Here is a 17,558-nt window from a genome sequence, read left to right as displayed (position 1 = left end):
TGTTGCGAAGGCGAGCAACCCGTACGTTGGCAGAATGCGCTTTTCTCACAAGTAATAGTAACGTTCGGCGCGCGTCGTGCATTAATTCGGGAATGAAGAGCGCACATATTGCCAGAAAGCTGCAGTCAACGCATTTTGTTTGCCGGAAATCGGGTCAGATCGCTCACAACGAAGCGCTGTTGTGTGCGTTTGTGTACGCGCCGAGAACCGCCCTTGCGCGGTGACGGTGCTGCCACTTGTAGCTCGATCTCGAACAGAGTCGGCGCCTAGCGGCGAACGAACGAAACACCGAAGTGTGGATGCCAGTCAGCCGTGGCCGCTTCAGCAGCATTCTATGCGGTGTTTCTACTTCGTAAACTCATGATGGAAGTTGACGACGACGGTTTGGTCGACGGTGAGTAACCTGTCAGCATCTTATTCTTTGCTTTTTGCAACGGAAATTCGTAACATGTTCGTAAATTCATCGATGTATAGTTCGCAAATCCATCGATGCGGAAAACATTTGCTTGATGCGACCGCGCAAAAGGCGCTTTTAACGTGTTCTGAGGCTAATATGCGTTCTCTTTTCGTTTCCAGTGCCCTTGCCTTTGAGCACCATTCTGAACCATATCGGGGACGGTGTCAGATGCCTCGTTGAAGGCGACGAGGTCGTTGCAGCGGGCCATATTATTGAATGTAGCGCGGTCGCGTCCACGTGCTCCTCTGACGGTCCGCTGCACATAATAGCGTTCGTGCTGCAATCTTCCGGGCTAACGAAGGATCCTCATCGAGTAGACCTCAAATTGGCCAGCGATGCGAAGATAGCAGAATTGAACTGCACTTGCCCTGCAGGGTAAGTAGTACCAGTGCCACATGGCCACTTTTTATCGCGATCAGAGCCGATGCAGATCAGGTTCTGCTAAACGGCCACTCTTAACAGTGATCAGGCCCAATCGGAGACCAATCGTTAGCGGTCTACGCATCTCGGTCTTTCTGACGTCTGTGCCAAACTCGATCCGGATAAGTTTGGACCGCGCAGCAGCGACCATTGTTGATAAATGTCGAGAAATCCTATCCGTATCGGCCTTGATCGCAAAGTGCCCGTATAATCGTCAAGTTGTTGGGATGTAGTTGGTCGCGGCATGTATCGCGATTTGTTTACATTATATGCTGACTTTCCGATTCGGGCTCTGCTAACCCCTTACTTCACATTATTGAGGCTAAAGCATTAGATGCCTCATCAAACTCGAAAATTGACCTTTGGCAGCGTCAAGATCAGTGATTAAAAAATCATCATCACGTGATGACGTCACGACATGACGTCACAGATAGCAAAATTCTGCGACACATCATGACGCCATCATATGACAACGCCGCCTAGCACTGCCTCCGTGATCGGCGACCAATCACGGAGGCAGTGCATAACCAGGTGAGCTGCAGAAAACTTGCAATCACATGACGTCATCATGACGTCACACAGCGCCTCAAATTTCGGGACGTCACGTGATATCATACGATGACGCCATCACGACATTGCCGCTTTGCACTGCCTCCGAGATCGGTGGGCCGATCACGGAGGCAGTGCTAAACTAGGCGAGGTGCAGAAAGCTTGCAATCACATGACGTCACACAGCGCCCTAAATTTTGTGACGTCATACGATGACGCCATCACGACATCGCCGCTTTGCACTGCCTCCGAGATCGGCAGGCCCATCACGGAGGCAATGCTGAACTAGGCGAGGTGCAGAAAACTTGCAATGCCTCCGACCCTGGAGGCAGTGCAAAACCACGTTAGGGGCAGATAGCTTTCAAGGGAGGGGGGGGGGATCAATACACTGATTGAAGAAAAGAAAACGGCAGATCCCACGCACTGTGGGAACCAACGTAATGCGCAGCAGCTAGAAGCTCCATACATCGCCTTGTTTGTCTTTCAGGCAAATGAAGTCATTCATGTCATGACATGTAGTTCATAACTGCATGTTTGTCATGCATGCATGCATGTACTATCGGCATATACCATGCTACTGAAACCTATATTCTGGTATATACAATGCATGACCTGCCATTCACGTTCGTCACGCACTCATGTCATGGCATACCAGTTTTTGTTTATATATAGTTAACAAAACAGCTGGAAGCGCACCAAGGCAGTATCATGTAAATCACGCCGTACATGACATGCATGTCATTGCTTTCATGTTACCACCTGTCATTTATGTTCGTCATACAGTCACGTTGCGCCACACTAATTTTGGTGTATATCGAGCTAGAGAACCAGCCGAGAGCACAACATGAGTGTGGCATGTAAGTCACGCCGTACATGACGTGCATGTCATGATTTTCATGTTACGAGCTGTTATTTATGTTCATCATAACAGTTTTGGTATATACTCACTTCATCGAACGGCCGCGAGCACCCCGAGACTATGTCATGTAAGTCATGCTGTACATGACATGCATGTCATGGTTTCCAAGTTAGGACCCGTCAGTTATGTGCGTCACACTCTCTTGTCATGCCATACAAATTTTGGTGCACATACATCTAGCGAAAGAAACAGTCGGAAGAGCACCAAGACCGTGTGAATCATGCCGTTCACGACATGCATGTCATGATTTTCACGTTATGACCTGCGATTAATGTTAGTTGTACAGACATGTCATGCCATACCAATTTTGGTGTAGGTCCCATTAACGAAACAGCCCCGAGAGCACAATGTCGTAGGCGGCTAGATATAGATACATACGCCCAAAGTTGCAGAAGTTCGCCAAGAAATGCTTCACGTTTAAAAAAGATGCCTTTTGCCTATGATTCATCTAGTCGAATGCATAAGGAACCCTGTTAGTTTTTTAGAATCAGTGGCACCTAGTAAATGTCAAAAGTAGACTGAACAATAATTTGCACACTTTTCCTTTCAGCACATCTCACAAGTGCAAGCACTGTGTTGCTGTGCTGTTGCACATAAACAAAGTGAGACAATTGTCGCTTCTATCATCAACTGACTTGCCCCAGTCATGGGGACAGAACGCAAGATACACTGTAAAACAGAAGTATGGGCCTGCCCTCATAACTCAACTACCATGCTGCCCCAAGGTATGTACATCAACTTCACTGCCCATACATAGCGTTATCCCTAAAGTTATTAACAGACTCTTTTCTTATACTATAGTTAATCAATAACGGTGATGGGGGAAGAAGGGCTTGAGTGACTTCAGGGTGCAAAATGCAAATAGATGTAAGCAGAGGATGCGGGTTGCCACGAAAGGCATGTGTTGACATATTTTATTGCTTATTGTCAGCTGCTCAACTGATCCCAATCAGTTCAAAATAAGGAGTTCACTTTTGTAATTAAGAGCAGCAACTTTTCATACATTTTTACAATGCAGTCAAGACAATGTTGCATAGCAAGAAATGTTTTAACTTGTTTCACCCATGCACATGAACACACCAACATGTAAAATGATTGCTCTTTTTTTATTATTTAATAATGAACAATTTGCCAGTTTTAAAAATAATTTAGCTTGTTTTAAAAATTTTTATAAAAATGGCATACGCTTCCTTGCCCACAAAAAAACTTAACCTTTGAAATGAATGGTCCAGATTCCACATGGTTTTTTCTTTTAAATATTTCAATTGCCATGAATCAAATTATTCAATACGTTCTAAAAGACCGGGCGTGCAAACAAGGCCACAAGAAAGAAGACAAGACACCACAAACGCCATTTACGGTGTCTTGTCGTCTTTCTTGTGTCCATGTTTGCCATGCCCGGTCTCTTAGAATGCATACCTACCAACTAGCTCGGCTATCTGTTATCCTAATCTTATTCGATACTTTGCCCCGACATACCTAACACACTTGTTCTATTTATTTTGCTAAGCTAAAGTTACAATCAAGTAATCAATATTTTAAGCCAAGACAGTAGTGTTAAAATCATGTGAATTTACTGGGTACATTTATCTAGTTTCAGGAACCTGTGCTTTCTCGGCCGCAGGAAGGAGTTCTAAAAAGGCTGATGCGTGGCCTACCATATGCTTGCTCGGCAGAATTGCATGTGACAAAGAAGCCAAGACAAGGTGCAGACATCTTTCTTTATTAAAACTTCATTTTGTTCGCTACATGATATATGCCTATGGAGCAGAAACATGGAGGCTTTTGACTAGGCTTCAACTTAAATTGAGGATGTCGCAGTGAGCTATGGAAAGGAAAATGATAGGTGTAATCTTAAGGAACAAGAAGAGAGCAGAACAGGAGTATGTCGGGGGACGAACAGGTGTTAAGGACATCTTAGTCGAAATCAAGAAGAAATGGGCAGGGCATGCACCGCATAGGCAAGATAACCATTGGTCATTAAAAGTAACAGACTGAATTCCAAGAGGGCAAGTGCACGAGGGGGAGACAAAGTTGGGTGGACACACGAGATTAAAAAGTTAACGGGGATAACCTGGCCGCAGCAAGCAAAGGACCAGGTTGTTTGGCGAAACGTGGGAGAGGTGCTTGCCCTGCAGTGGACACAGTCAGTCAGACAATGGTGATGCTAGTGGGGATCCTAAACTAAACAGTAAAATATGTAATCAGAAGAACAAGTTGTGTTTAGAAAGCAAACATTACATTACACTACATTTGTCTTTTTCTTGAATGAGAAGAAAAGGACAATGGAATTGTGAATTTAAATGAAGTAATGCATAAAGAAAAAAAAGGCACTCATGATAACATTCTGTAACACACGTTGTTATATACATTAAATGCACAGCATCTATACTGTACTAAAATATAGTCAGAATATCGTGCCTTACGTGCAAATGACATTACGAGTGTCTGAGTCAAATGAAACGTGAACAGAGAATGCAGCAAAAGAATATGGAAGTGTTATAGTTTATCCCTATTTTTGGAGCAAGTATCCTTACTGCCTCTTAAAATTCCTTTCTTTTGTTTACGTGGTATTTTGTTTGAAACTCTAGTTCCTGCAAATTATAGTAGACGTTTTCTATTAACATAGTTAGTAGGCAGAAGAACTTCATTCATTCATTTTAAAATTCCGACCGTCACACGGATCTGACGCTAAGCTATTTATCGATGTTCAAATAATTCTGCGTTTTTAGGGTGCATGTGTATTGATTGAAAGCCATACATATGGTGTTTGACTCAACTTTTCGTGACAAAGAATGTGTACTGCTGCATCCACAGGGCTCTCCACACCCAACAAGCACACCAACGACACCAGACCTGATGAAAGAGCCAAGCCCTGCTCAATGCTTGAGCTTATAAGAAAGTCAGAAAAGCCAGATTTCAATTCCTTCTTGGAAGAAGCATGTGAAGCATTTAATGACAGCACAGTTAGCGAAATAGAAAGGCTAACTTTGTCCCAATCTGCTAGTGACGATTGGCACAGCTATCGGAAAGGCATTGCCACAAGCACAATTTGTCACATGTTTAAAACAAAAGCACACAAGCTCAAATCAGAGCCACGGCCCCACGACTTGTCAGCATTAATGAAGGCAGTTTTGAAAAGTTCAAAATTCCAAACAAAGGCCATGAAGGAGGGAAGTGAAAAAGAAAGCGAAGCAAGGAGAAGGTATATATCAGTAATGAATGCAGATGGACACACTGTCGTTGTGAGGCAGAGTGGATTCGTAGTGAGCAAAGAATTTCCTGTTGTCGGTTGCTCCCCTGATGGCATTGTGAACTTTGAATGTGCTTGCTGCACAGGAAAGAGAAGCATGCTTGAGATAAAGTGCCCTCAGAAGGTTTCAAATGCTCTCAGTAAGGAGAACCCCAAACCAGCATACTTTACACAAATTCAGGTGCAGATGGGTGTGCTGGGAATTGGATCCTGTGACTTCTTTGTGTATGAATGTGAAGATGTCTGGAAGTTGCTGCACATAGCATTCCAAAAGGAATACTTTGAACAGTGCCTCAGTTCAGTGAGGCTAATTTATAGTGAGTACCTCTATAATGCACTTAGGGCATTTTAACATAGTGAACTTAAGACAATAATAATAATTGTTAGAGTTTAACATTCTACAACCATGATATGATTATGAGGGATGCTGTAGTGGAGGGCTCAGGAAATTGCAACCACCTGGTGTTCGTTAACGTGTACCTAAATCTAAGCACACAGGCCAACACATCTCTTCAGTTTGTGCCTAAAGTTCATTACATGTGGTGTTAAAGGCCGTTAAATCATGTTTGCTTTTCTGCTTCTGTGTTTATGTCATAACCAATTCATCCGTCATTAGACACTATGGATAATTTGATATCTTACTATTGCTGCTATGTAGAAAGACATTTTCTTGTCAAAAAATGTTGCTCGAATTTTGTGGAAGGGAACATCTTCCACAAACACTGAACCTGTCTTGATCAACATGGATGTCTGAACAAAAAGGAAACCAAGAGCATTCTTATGTATGGTCTTCCATATATGCCTGAAAATTGTCTCCTTCCTAAGTGTTGACTGGGCTCTATGCTGTCTAGTTCGATCAATAACGAGTCTGCACACTTGCAGCAGTACATGGCTGACAACCCTTTCTGTACAGTATGTTGACTTTCCGTTTTCTACTTTTAAATTTCATAGTGTTGCAAATGATCTTATACATTTTTGAGTAATGTTTTTCACAGTAGCATTGTGCATTGAATATGTGAACAAGAATAAAGGCAGTTTTCACAGTTATGCCTGCTTCATCATTCCACTCTTAACCTCTTATACTTTTCTTTGAATTTAGTTGTTGCCATACTGATATTTATTTCATTGAAATAACTTACAGGCACAAACAAAAGAAGTACATTGGGTAAAGAGAGCTTCAAAAAAAGGTTACACGGTGCACACAACCTATCATTATATGAACTAAAAAACATAGTAATTATAAATGAAGAAACGTACATGGAACTACAAACATGCAAGTTAATCACTATATTTCAAAACTGATATTACGTAAATAGCAGTTGTTAGACAGCCTACAACCATACAATGAAGAATGATGCATATAGTAATAATAGCTAGAGGCGTGTGAATAGTGAAATTTCCTCTCGGATCGAATAGTGCCGAATAATGGCTAGAAATATCGAATACAAGAGATTTTATTGAAAGTTGAAAGAAAGAACAAGGAAATGAAATCTACTTATGTCCTAGAGCACATAAGCTACTGAAACACTACAAATTACAATGCAGAAACACAAGCCGTTCCACATGACCTGGCTTCAGGCTCTCGTGCCGTGATATTACAGCGTTTCCTGCAGTTGACAACATGCGCTCACTGGGCACCTCAGTAGCAGGGATGGGAAGGTATCGCTAACAATTATGGCAGTACCTCAAGAAAGTACAGCTCCATGCTCTTTCCAGTATTTCAAAGGATCATCCTTTCTTGGGATCAGCGGCTCATTGAAGTATTTTTGAACCTCTTGACTATAAGGGCTGAGCTCAGTGTGCTGGTTATTTTTTGACGCTAACAGTTAGAGCCTCCCAGACTGTTCCCTGGCCTTCTTTGCTGGAGCCATGACGTTTGGAAATGACATATTTTTCAAAAATAAACATGCGCTTGCTTTTTAACCAACATATTAGTGCAAGTTTGATGAAGTTTAACGATGTTAGCGTTAGTTTTAGCTACCCCACCCTAACAAAACGTCACGATTGGCCTTTGTCACGTTTCAGGTATTCGTTCTGTCAAATTATTCAAAACTTCAAATACTAGCTGTTCGAAAGCCGAATTGAAATATTCGACAAGGCATTATTCGATTCGAATTCGAAACTCGAACATTCGCAGACCCCTAATATGAGCATGAAAAAAGTCGCCATTAAGATCAAACATTAGAAAGTGCTTAGTTGTAAGTGAACACATAAAAAAAAGGCAAGGAGCATACGCAGACAAATCTTTAAAGAAATGTGCGTTTACAAAATTATGGCTACAAGATGACAAAGATAAGCCACATTTGTGTCTGTAGACTCTGTTTACGGCTTAGCAATTTGGTAGAAATTTGTCCTCGCCCAAAATTGGCTTCGACAAATTTACTATACCAGCAAGCAACACGATAACTTTGTCAAAGACTGGCAAGAGCTGGATCGGGTACCTTTGCTGCAGAATTTTGAAGGCTTTTACACGTTGAATGGCTCTTTCTACATGTACCCTTGCTCGCGCAATAGCCTGATTTTTGTGTGCTTCGTGTTCTTCAAGCTGTTGCCGTTTCTTTAAAAATGGAGGCCTATCCATGTTGACCCTAGCTTCGTCACAGAGATTCTCTATTAGAAAGCCTTTGTCTACCATCACTCTGTCTACATAGGCCGTGCACATGTTAAGGACATTTGAATGAGCAGTTAGTTGCGTGTCTGATGCACGACCTCCAAATGATTTTCCTACTAAAGTTATCATGCCACTTGGAGCGACGCCAATCAATACTTTGATTGTGTACTGGCGTTTGTACTGGCTGTAGGTAAGTAGCCGTGATGTTAAGTCACGTGGCCTTTCAAGTGGAACCTCTGTGCAATCTAGCACAATGCGAGTTTCCTTGTAGTTTTTGAAGTAAATGGTTAGGTTTTCCTGGACAGATTCTTTGCTTGGGAAAAACACTGCCTCTCCAAGTATGCTTGCAAGAATACATATCGCATTTTTCAAAATATTTGAAACAGTTGTACGGTGAACAGAAAAGAGAACCGATAAAAAGCTCAAGCTTACATTGTGGTAAAGCTTCACAAAAACCATTAGCACAGTGTCTTCATCACTCAATGCAAAACCTCTTGGGATGGATTCAATGCGCAAGGCAGTGAACTCTTCAATAATGTTCTTCAGCAGCTGCAAACATGGCAATCCTGTAAGCACTTTCACAGTGTGATCTGTCTGAACAGCAGCACATGAAAGGAGAGGCTTGGGACGGCCGATGACTTGGAGAGGATTCGCCTGCACGCAGGCATCCCGTAGTGTGCCAGCATGTGTACACACGATTGCGGCGAACTGTTCAAGGAGGTCATCTTGTGGCACTGTAATGAATATGGAAAACTTAATGTGACTTAACTCGAGCAGTGTACCTGACTGTGTGCAACTTGGGTTAATGTGTACTGCAGAGGCATTGGTGCGGGAAGGTGGGCGCTGCCCATAAATTAGCAGATATATTTTGTTTTCTACACAAGCAATGTAATGTTGCAATGAGGCTTGCACGAGGGAACTTCCATATTTTTGCCACAACAATTACACATTTATTTTGTGCACCTCACAATGCACCGTTATACTGGCTTCGCTCCCCCCTCCTACCCTCCAGGCAAATGGGAAAACTATGCCTCTGTAATACTGGTTACACCAAGTCCACTTCCTGGTCATACCAAGCCAGAGTGCTAGCTAACAAAAACGGTACTCAAGTTCCTAATATCGTGCAAACATACCTTCTTCTGTGGTCTCCACAGCAGGCCAATCTTCTTGAACACAGGTGTGATCTGCACAATACATAATTGACTTTTGCAGTAAAAAAAGTTATGCACACATTTACTTTGTTCACCTCACAATGCACAGTTATACTGCCTTCACTCCCCCCTCCTACCCTCCAGGCACATGGGAAAACTATGCCTCTAGAATACTGGTTACACCAAGTCCACTTCCTCGTCATACCAAGCCAGAGTGCTAGCTAACAAAAACGGTACTCAAGTTCCTAATATCGTGCAAACATACCTTCATCTGTGGTCTCCACAGCAGGCCAATCTTCTTGAACACAGGTGTGATCTGCACAATACATAATTGACTTTTGCAGTAAAAACGTTATGCACACATTTACTTTGTTCACCTCACAATGCTCAGTTATACTACCTTCACTCCCCCCTCCTACCCTCCAGGCACATGGGAAAACTATGCCTCTGGAATACTGGTTACACCAAGTCCACTTCCTCGTCATACCAAGCCAGAGTGCTAGCTAACAAAAACGGTACTCAATTTCCTAATATCAAGCAAACATACCTTCATCTGTGGTCTCCACAGCAGGACAATCTTCCTGAATACAGGCGTGACCTGCACAATACATCATTGATTTTTGCAGTAAAAGTTATGCACAACACGTCACGACAGTTAGGCACATCCCGTTAGGAAGAATCTGAGTCAACATTTACCAAGCGCAGCCAAAATTAGTTTTGTAATCGTCTGAGACAATGAGAAATAAATGAAATTTCTAACTCACCAGCAACATCGCTTGTTATATTTATGGGCCCCTGTGATTGCCTGGAAACAGGGATCCTTTTTGCTGTTGGAAAAAAAAAACAAAGAAATAATCGGGGGCGTGAACGTTTGAAAGCACGCGGGTAACCTTCACCGAAAAAGATGTTCGAAGGTAGGTACATTCGAGCTATCGGGCAACATAGGCGTAACTAAATTCGTTCGCAGGCTGGAATGATAACACGCATCGATACAAAACACTCACTTACCCGGTGGCTTGCGAGGTAGCTTATGTCTGTCAAATTTGCGCTTTGGCAAGTTCAGTGTCGGAAGTGCGTCAGGCCTCAATCTCTTCCGCGAAAACCCTTAAAAAAAGAGAGCGAGCGAGAAGAATATATTCATCAAGATCAGCAGTGGCGATAAACTCGCTCGCGCATTTTCATCGCTTACGTGGCGAGTGGGGGCTCATAAAACGATACCCTTTACTATGCACCAGATCATGCATGCACACTTGCCGCGTTTCGGTGCACGTACTTGCCCTGCGGAACAGAGAACTGTTCTCGCGACCGTGTAAACACAATGGAACATGCGCGAACTTCAAAAGGGCTCGGGGACTCTCGTTTAAACAGACTCATAGCCGAGCGCGAACTAACTTTGCATTCACAGCGCCGACGGTACATGAATGACAAATAATAAATTCCATGAATTAATTTTCTTCTTTCTCGATTGATTCTAGCTTAATTTTCCTGCGGAAGTGTAGGAAAATCAAAGCACAGGGAAGCTTCCCCGAGCGTTCGCTTACTGCGACCGTCTTCAGGCTCGTAGTGCACAGCAGCAACAAGCGTATAAATGCACACATTAGCGAAGTTATCGCTGACTACTCACCATTCTTTCTCGTCTGCGAATGCTTGAATGCACCGTCGTCGAAGTGTTTGCTGCACACCATCGCGTACTTGGAAGGCGTCTTGCCGTTACGAAGCCTAACGAGCCACAGTCGGCGACGTTCCGCGTCGGTGGGATAAAAATGGAAGCTTATCCCTGGCTCTGTGCAGTATGTGCGGCATTGTGGCACCGAACAAAACCTCACCATCGATAACGAAGAGTTTTCTGCGTGTACGGAACACAAAATCACGATGTGAAAACAGGAGCCCCGTGCACTTCCACACACCAAACGAAACCAGTATCCACACTAGCGGGGTGACGGTGCTGCCACCTATAGGTCGTTCTCGCCGCGAATTGGCTGCGCGCACACAGGGACGCCGCTGCGGAGTTCCGCCTAGCAACGGCCGCCACGACGAGACGACGCGCTCTCCTTCTCGGGGTGCCTTTCGTGGGAATTTTAAACGGTGAACGCGGCCGCCGGGCCCCCTGGAATTTTCGTCGCCGCTTGTGAACTGCTACTGCTCTCGCGTTGACCGAAGACGCCGTCGTCGCCGTAAGCTTCGACTGTGTTTTGTGCCATTTTGTTTTGTTATAACGGTGAACACGTTCGCCCATGAACATTTTGTGTTGTCGCCACTGTCTTTTGTGCCTTGACGCTGCAGCAAGACGGGATCGGCCGTTGTGTTCCACTGTGCGTTTACGCTTTTTTCTTTTTTTTAACAGTGAACACGCTCGCCCTTGAATATCTGTGCTGTCCGCTGTGTCTTTTGAGCCCTTGCTTTGTCGCAAGACATAATCGTTGTTGTGTTGGGCTGATTGCTATTGTTTATTTTTTTAACGCTGAACACGCTTTCACGTGAATATATGTGTTGTGCCAGTGTTTTTTGCGATCTCGCGTTGTCGCAAGACGTGATCGCCGTGGGTTCGAGTGTGCCTTGTGTTTTTTTTATTATTTTTTTTTCGCGGCTGTGTAGAAGATTACGGCTTGAAGACAAACACATCGTGGGTTGTAGACTTCGTGAAGTCAACATCAAGGTGTGAAAGGTAATACAAAAATGGTGTTTCATAACTTCAAAAATAACTTGCGGCATCTTCTGTGGTAATTTAACTTCATGCTTTGGGGATAATGTCCAATGATCAGCCGTTCTCAATTAGGTCGTATTATGTGTGCACTTGGCCCCCCTTATACGTGGCGTGCGGTTGGCGAAACAAAATTGAAAAAGTGCCGCAGCCACATAAGTAATTGTGTTCTAGTTATTTTCATATGTTATGGCGTAGGCACCATAGGATGGGAAAATAATGAGAGCAATCAGAGCGCAATGTGAACCAGATCTACATTATGGTTGGATCTCACGAAAGTATTCCACAAACCTGCACATTGGCCATACTCACTTGGTCACCAACTTAAACCTAGGAGAAAGATCATACAATTACATCCGATACTTCCTAACGAATAGGAAGGTTACCTTTAACATGGGGGAACTCGAGTCTGAGGTGAGGGGCATGGACAGTTTAGTTACACCTCAGGGCTCCATGATATTGCTCATGCTCTTAATCTCATTATGACAGGATTGTCAGAAAAAACTTGAAGACATCGAAGGAATCAATCGCTCCGTATACACGGATGATGTTGCCATATGGATCTCGCAAGGCAGTGATAGGTAAATAGAACAGAAGTTACAGGAAGTTGTAGATAAAGTGGAAGTCTACCTCACAGGCACTAGGCTTGAATTTTCACCAGAGAAATCAGAACTTTACAGGCCCATACTTAACAGGAGGTGGCCCAAGAGATACATGAAGGAGAGAGAGTGCGAGGAGATACAGACTTGCACGAAAAGGTCCCCATCATTGAACAAGTTAGGGTCCTTGTACTCAACATTGAGTCGGAGCGAACTAACAGCAATACTCTTATAAAAATAGTGACTAAGGTCACTAAGGCAACTGGCTGATCAGGAGAATCACAAACAAGTATATCACGGAATGAAGGAGGCTAGCATTCTTAGGCTTAAATGGAACAAGACAGAAAAGGACAAAATCAATATTTTCGTAAGGAAAGCTTTTAAGCAGGCCCTAGGCTTGCCCGAAAGCACCAGCATAGAGAGATTAACGCACCTGGGCATGCATAACACCTTAGAAGGATTGACTGAAGCTCAGTTGGAAAGAATTGCCAGCACCGCGACTGACAGAATATAGATAAATTACAAACAATAACCAGCAAGGACCCAAGGTTGCATCGGCCAGAGATTGGGAGCCAGATTGACATTGCAAATTTACTAAAAAAGAAATACAAACAAAATTCAATTAGGGCAGCAGAACGAGCACAGCTAATACGACCTAATTGAGACGGCTCAAGTGCACAAATAATACGACCTCATTGAGACGGCTCATCATTGGACATTATCCCCAAAGCATGAATTTAAATCACCACAGAAGATGCCGCAAGTTAATTTTGAAGTTATGAAACACCATTTTTGTATTACCTTTCACACCTTGCTGTTGACTTCACGAAGTCTACAACCCACGATGTGTTTGTCTTCAAGCCGTAATCTTTTACACAGCTGCAGGCGTCTTGTTCATCAGTGATGTTCACCCGAACCACGTCGCGAGTTTGTAATATGCAGAGCGCTCAACGCATGGCAACGGCAGCGGCACGTCAACGTCAGGCGATGAACTGTCATTGTCTTCAACGCATTCGATCGCGCGGCGCGCCGACGTCTAACATGCGCTGCTTTCCGTGGTCATAGCCGTACAACACCGGCGTTGCAGGGCTGCGAAATGCGTTGGCCAGATCAGCCGCGAAAAAAATTATAATAAGAAAACACAAGGCACACTCGAACCCACGGTGATCACGTCTTGCGACAACGCGAGATCACAAAAAACACTGGCGACAACACATATATTCACGTGAAAGCGTGCTCAGCGTTAAAAAAATAAACAAAAGCAATCAGTCAAACACAACAACGATTATGTCTTGCGACAACGCGATGACTCAAAAGACACAGCAGACAGCACAGATATTCAAGGGCGAGCGTGTTCACTGTTAAAAAAAGAAAAAAAGAAACGCACAGTGGAACACAACGGCCAATCGCGTCTTGCTGCAGCGCCAAGGCACAAAAGACAGTGGCGACAACACAAATGTTCATGGGCGAACGTGTTCACCGTTATAACAAAACAAAATGCACAAAGCACAGTCGAACCATACGGCGACGACGGCGTAGTCGGTCAACGCGAGAGCAGTTAGCACTTCACAAGCGACGACGAAAATTCTACGGGGCCCAGCGGCCGCGTTCACCGTTTAAAATTCCCGCGGAAGGCACCCCGAGAAGGAGAGCGCGGCGCGGCCGTTGCTAGGCGGAACTCCGCAGCGGCGTCCCTGTGTGCGCGCAGCCAATAGCGCGCCGCTGCTGTTGCCATGCGTTGAGCGCTCTGCATATTACAAACTCGCACCCCGGACCTCTCGCGGTTTTTTTTTTCTTTGTCACAGCGCTGGGGAGGGAAGCAACCTCCGTGGCGTGCGTGAGTTCCCTTCCCGCCAAATCGTAGCTCTTTCGAGCGAGGACGTGCTGAAACACTACACAGGGTCACAGAGACGGGCAAGCACTCAGAAGCATTTCGTTTGCCTTGATCCTGGAGGCGCGCGGCCGTCTCCCGCTGCCGAGGATTTGACGCGAACTCGTCCTCGGTGTATCGCATGGTGAGCTTTGTCTAGCGACAAAATCACATTTTATTTGCACACTTGATGCGTCAATCTGGTCGTCTCTTCTAGCTGGCAGATCAGAAATGTTCAGGCGAACGGCGGTTATATTTGTCAGTGGACCCAAGACTTCGTTGACGGGCAAATATGTAAGATTTTCTTGTTTTTTATTTGTGGCATCTTATTGTAAGACCGTGACTTATTTTGTCGTTTTCTCTAGGGAACACTGCAACAAGGACTGGTCTGGATAGCGTGCTGCGCTGGTCTCGCCAACTGAAAAGAATTCTGGTAAGACGCATGCTTGGTTACAAAAGTATAACGCAATCGCTTTTCACATTGAATTTGGTCGCAGGTGTATGTGCTGTAAATGCCGACTGCACAATATGTGACTGGCCCGGGGCCGCTTTGAAGGTAAGATTATTTTCCAGTGACATTACGAGCCAACAATGAAAACCTCGATCCATCCTGTCTCCACATATTATCTAGTTTGTGCGCCGTGGAGCTTGAAGCACTTCTCAGAATTTCAGCACACTCGCATTTATTGAAAGTGCAGTGTTTTTCTTGTTTGTGCAGCGACAAAATTATTTTTAGTTGTGTGAATATAGTTTCTACACGCGACATGACTGTGCAACTGGTCAAGTAAATAATCTACCTTTCTCACAGTATTATTCATTGTTCTTTCTTTCAATCTTTCCCGACAGAAGAACAATGCAAGTCTCACATCTCGGTGAGGGTGGCATAGCGTGCGCACAGGGGGGGCAGGGGGGCGGCCGCCCCCCCTAATCACCTAAGAGGGGGGGCGCAAAATCGGCCCCGTACATCGACCCTTCCCTTCTATAGTCGGGTACAACTTTAGAAAAAAGGAGAGGCCCCGCCCATATGACCGAAGCGCGGCAGCCGATTGCCTCCGCGGCAAAGAAATAGTCCCGCTTCTTCTCCTTGAGCGGAGGCACCGGCCGTCCGGCTCGTGACGTCAGTCTAGAGCGCGCGCCCATTGGTGGAAGCGCGTGTGCATCCGCCTTTGAGGTGCAAATGCCGCTTTTTTCTAAAGTTGTACCCGACTACATAACGGGGGGGGGGGGGGGGCGCAAAATCTGCCCTCTACATTGATTTAGTAGGTTGAGGGGGCGCTGCGATGAACCTTTGCCCCCCCTGATGGGGAACCCTGCGCACGCCTATGGAGGGTGGCGATTTACCGTCTCGCATCTCGACAATAGACAGTTATAGTTTAGCGTTAGCGTGATAGCGGGGGTTAAGGGAATAGCGTTACCGTGCCGCAAACGTTGCTTGCGGAAAGCGTGTTTTAGTTTAGCGGGATAGCGTTTACGTGCCCAAGCCGGGACGGTGGCGCCACCTAGCGAAGGGTGAATGCGTTAAAAAAAGTGAAAAGAACAAAACCGAGAATGCTCGCCTGTATCCCCGCACGCAGCATTATTACTCCTTTTTTTAGTGAAAATAAAAGTAAATAAATATGAACTAAGCACCAAAGGCGAAAATTTTCATGTTGCAGACTTGTTTACACCGATCTTCTAGATAGGCCTAGGGACGTTCGAAATGGGAAGCGATCTCAAAAACTACGCTAAGTTATCCGTAATACCATGTCGTCGAAGCTACCTGAAGGCAAGCGAAGCAATTTCGCACAGTCGTTTGCTACGAAAGAAGTGGATCCGTCTACATCAACGCTAAATTCAGTTCGAAGCGTGCGTCGAAAACCGCCGCCATGTTTTACGTACACTACGTTAACCACGCAAACACGCTAACGCTAAATCTGAAAAATAGCGTTCGTACGGTAAACGCTACGGGTCACATACGGTACTGCGCATGCGCATTTCGGTCCCGCTATTCCGGTAAGCCCGCTATTCCGTTAAGCCCGCTAAACTATAACTGTCTAATAAAACGTGGCATCTGCGTACGTGTTTAGGGCCAAGAGCACGAGAACTGGCCGAAAGGGAGCCGATCCAACAAGAATGCCGTCCGTCTTATATATATGTCAGTGCTATCATGCAGCGTCACATGGACCTGCGCACGCCTATGGAGGGTGGCGATTTACCGTCTCGCATCTCGACAATAAAACGTCGCATCTGCGTACGTGGACTGTACGGTTGCGTTGCACAAGGGCTGATGCAAACGCTGCGTGCGAACAATGTTGCATGTAAAATTAGTGCATCTATACAATTGCAAAATAAACATCTAAAGAGAGAAAACTTACATTCACGTCTTTCTTTTATGTGTGTTACGTATTGACACGTTAATTAGTGCAGACCGTTAGAGGCATTCAATTCCGTCTTACATGTGCACTTTGCCCGTAATTAATTCAGATATAGTTAAACGCCTCTATAAACTGCCCGTTCACATTAAATACGACACACACCAACACACCAGAAAAACAATTGATGCACAAAAAAATAAGAAAAAAAAAGCAGAGCAATACTAGCGAGAAACGTCCGCAACCGGCCTACGGCCGTCGGTAAATCGACGCTTATGTAATGTCGGGCCTTGGTCAACCCGCGAGCGGCATGCACTCGGCATCATCGGCCACGGTGGACGGGCCTACATCGGGTGCCGACGCAGGCCCACATGAGGCCAATGTCAATCCCCAAGACCGGCCCTACATTGGTTGCCAAGGTTGGGTCAACGACAGTGCAGTTGGCCAGCGACGTCAGGCCGACATTTTGCCAAGGATAAAATGTTGCTTGGGTACAGAGCGGCGCGAGATGTATCAGGACTGCGCGCGGTTTCGTTTTTTTTTTTTTTTCATTTCTTAACGAACTTCTGCGACTTTGAGCGTATCTGACACACCGACTCTTTCCCAACCCAATGTTTGGCTTTAGACCGCACGTGGCAGCATAGGACGTCTTCCTGCTACTCAAAGAAAAAGCGCTC

The 17,558-nt window shown here is 44.9% G+C and overlaps 1 protein-coding gene and 1 long non-coding RNA gene across 5 annotated transcripts; one reads left to right on the top strand and one right to left on the bottom strand.

Moving 5' to 3' along the window:
* Positions 1-7,473: 7,473 nt before the first annotated feature.
* LOC119379490 (uncharacterized) lies at positions 7,474-11,200 on the bottom strand. 4 transcript variants are annotated; one of them, XM_037648792.2, is made up of 7 exons: positions 10,985-11,200; positions 10,369-10,464; positions 10,125-10,187; positions 9,908-9,958; positions 9,626-9,676; positions 9,343-9,393; positions 8,677-8,943 (listed from the first exon to the last, which is right to left on the bottom strand). In XM_037648792.2, exons 3-7 carry the CDS (start codon positions 10,131-10,133, stop codon positions 8,788-8,790), a joined length of 318 nt encoding a protein of 105 aa, XP_037504720.1. In that variant the 5' UTR covers positions 10,134-10,187; positions 10,369-10,464; positions 10,985-11,200; the 3' UTR covers positions 8,677-8,787. The 4 variants fall into 4 exon arrangements, with proteins under 4 accessions (XP_049267957.1, XP_049267958.1, XP_049267959.1 ...); XM_049412000.1 differs by lacking the exon at positions 9,343-9,393 and having other exon boundaries at positions 7,474-8,943; XM_049412001.1 differs by lacking the exon at positions 9,626-9,676 and having other exon boundaries at positions 7,474-8,943.
* A 3,363-nt stretch (positions 11,201-14,563) lies between these two features.
* Positions 14,564-15,396, top strand: LOC125756938 (uncharacterized). Its single transcript, XR_007414895.1, has 4 exons — positions 14,564-14,656; positions 14,748-14,824; positions 14,896-14,963; positions 15,104-15,396. It is a non-coding gene; the product is annotated as an uncharacterized LOC125756938 (long non-coding RNA).
* The last annotated feature ends 2,162 nt before the right edge of the window (positions 15,397-17,558 follow it).

The sequence above is a fragment of the Rhipicephalus sanguineus genome, chromosome 1 (assembly GCF_013339695.2).
Source record: "Rhipicephalus sanguineus isolate Rsan-2018 chromosome 1, BIME_Rsan_1.4, whole genome shotgun sequence".
Taxonomy (NCBI): domain Eukaryota; kingdom Metazoa; phylum Arthropoda; class Arachnida; order Ixodida; family Ixodidae; genus Rhipicephalus; species Rhipicephalus sanguineus.
Note: the sequence above shows the minus strand (reverse complement) of the source record. Positions and strands in the feature narration are given on the sequence as shown.

Bases quoted from the DNA above. Each gene is read 5' to 3' on its own strand.
- LOC119379490 (XM_049412000.1), bottom strand. From the start codon at position 11,189: ATGGTGAGGTTTTGTTCGGTGCCACAATGCCGCACATACTGCACAGAG. The intron at 10,465-10,984 runs GTGAGTAGTCAG...TCTTTTTTTAAG, and splicing joins TTCGCAGACGAGAAAGAATG to GGTTTTCGCGGAAGAGATTG. The intron at 10,188-10,368 runs GTAAGTGAGTGT...TTTTTCCAACAG, and splicing joins GCTACCTCGCAAGCCACCGG to CAAAAAGGATCCCTGTTTCC.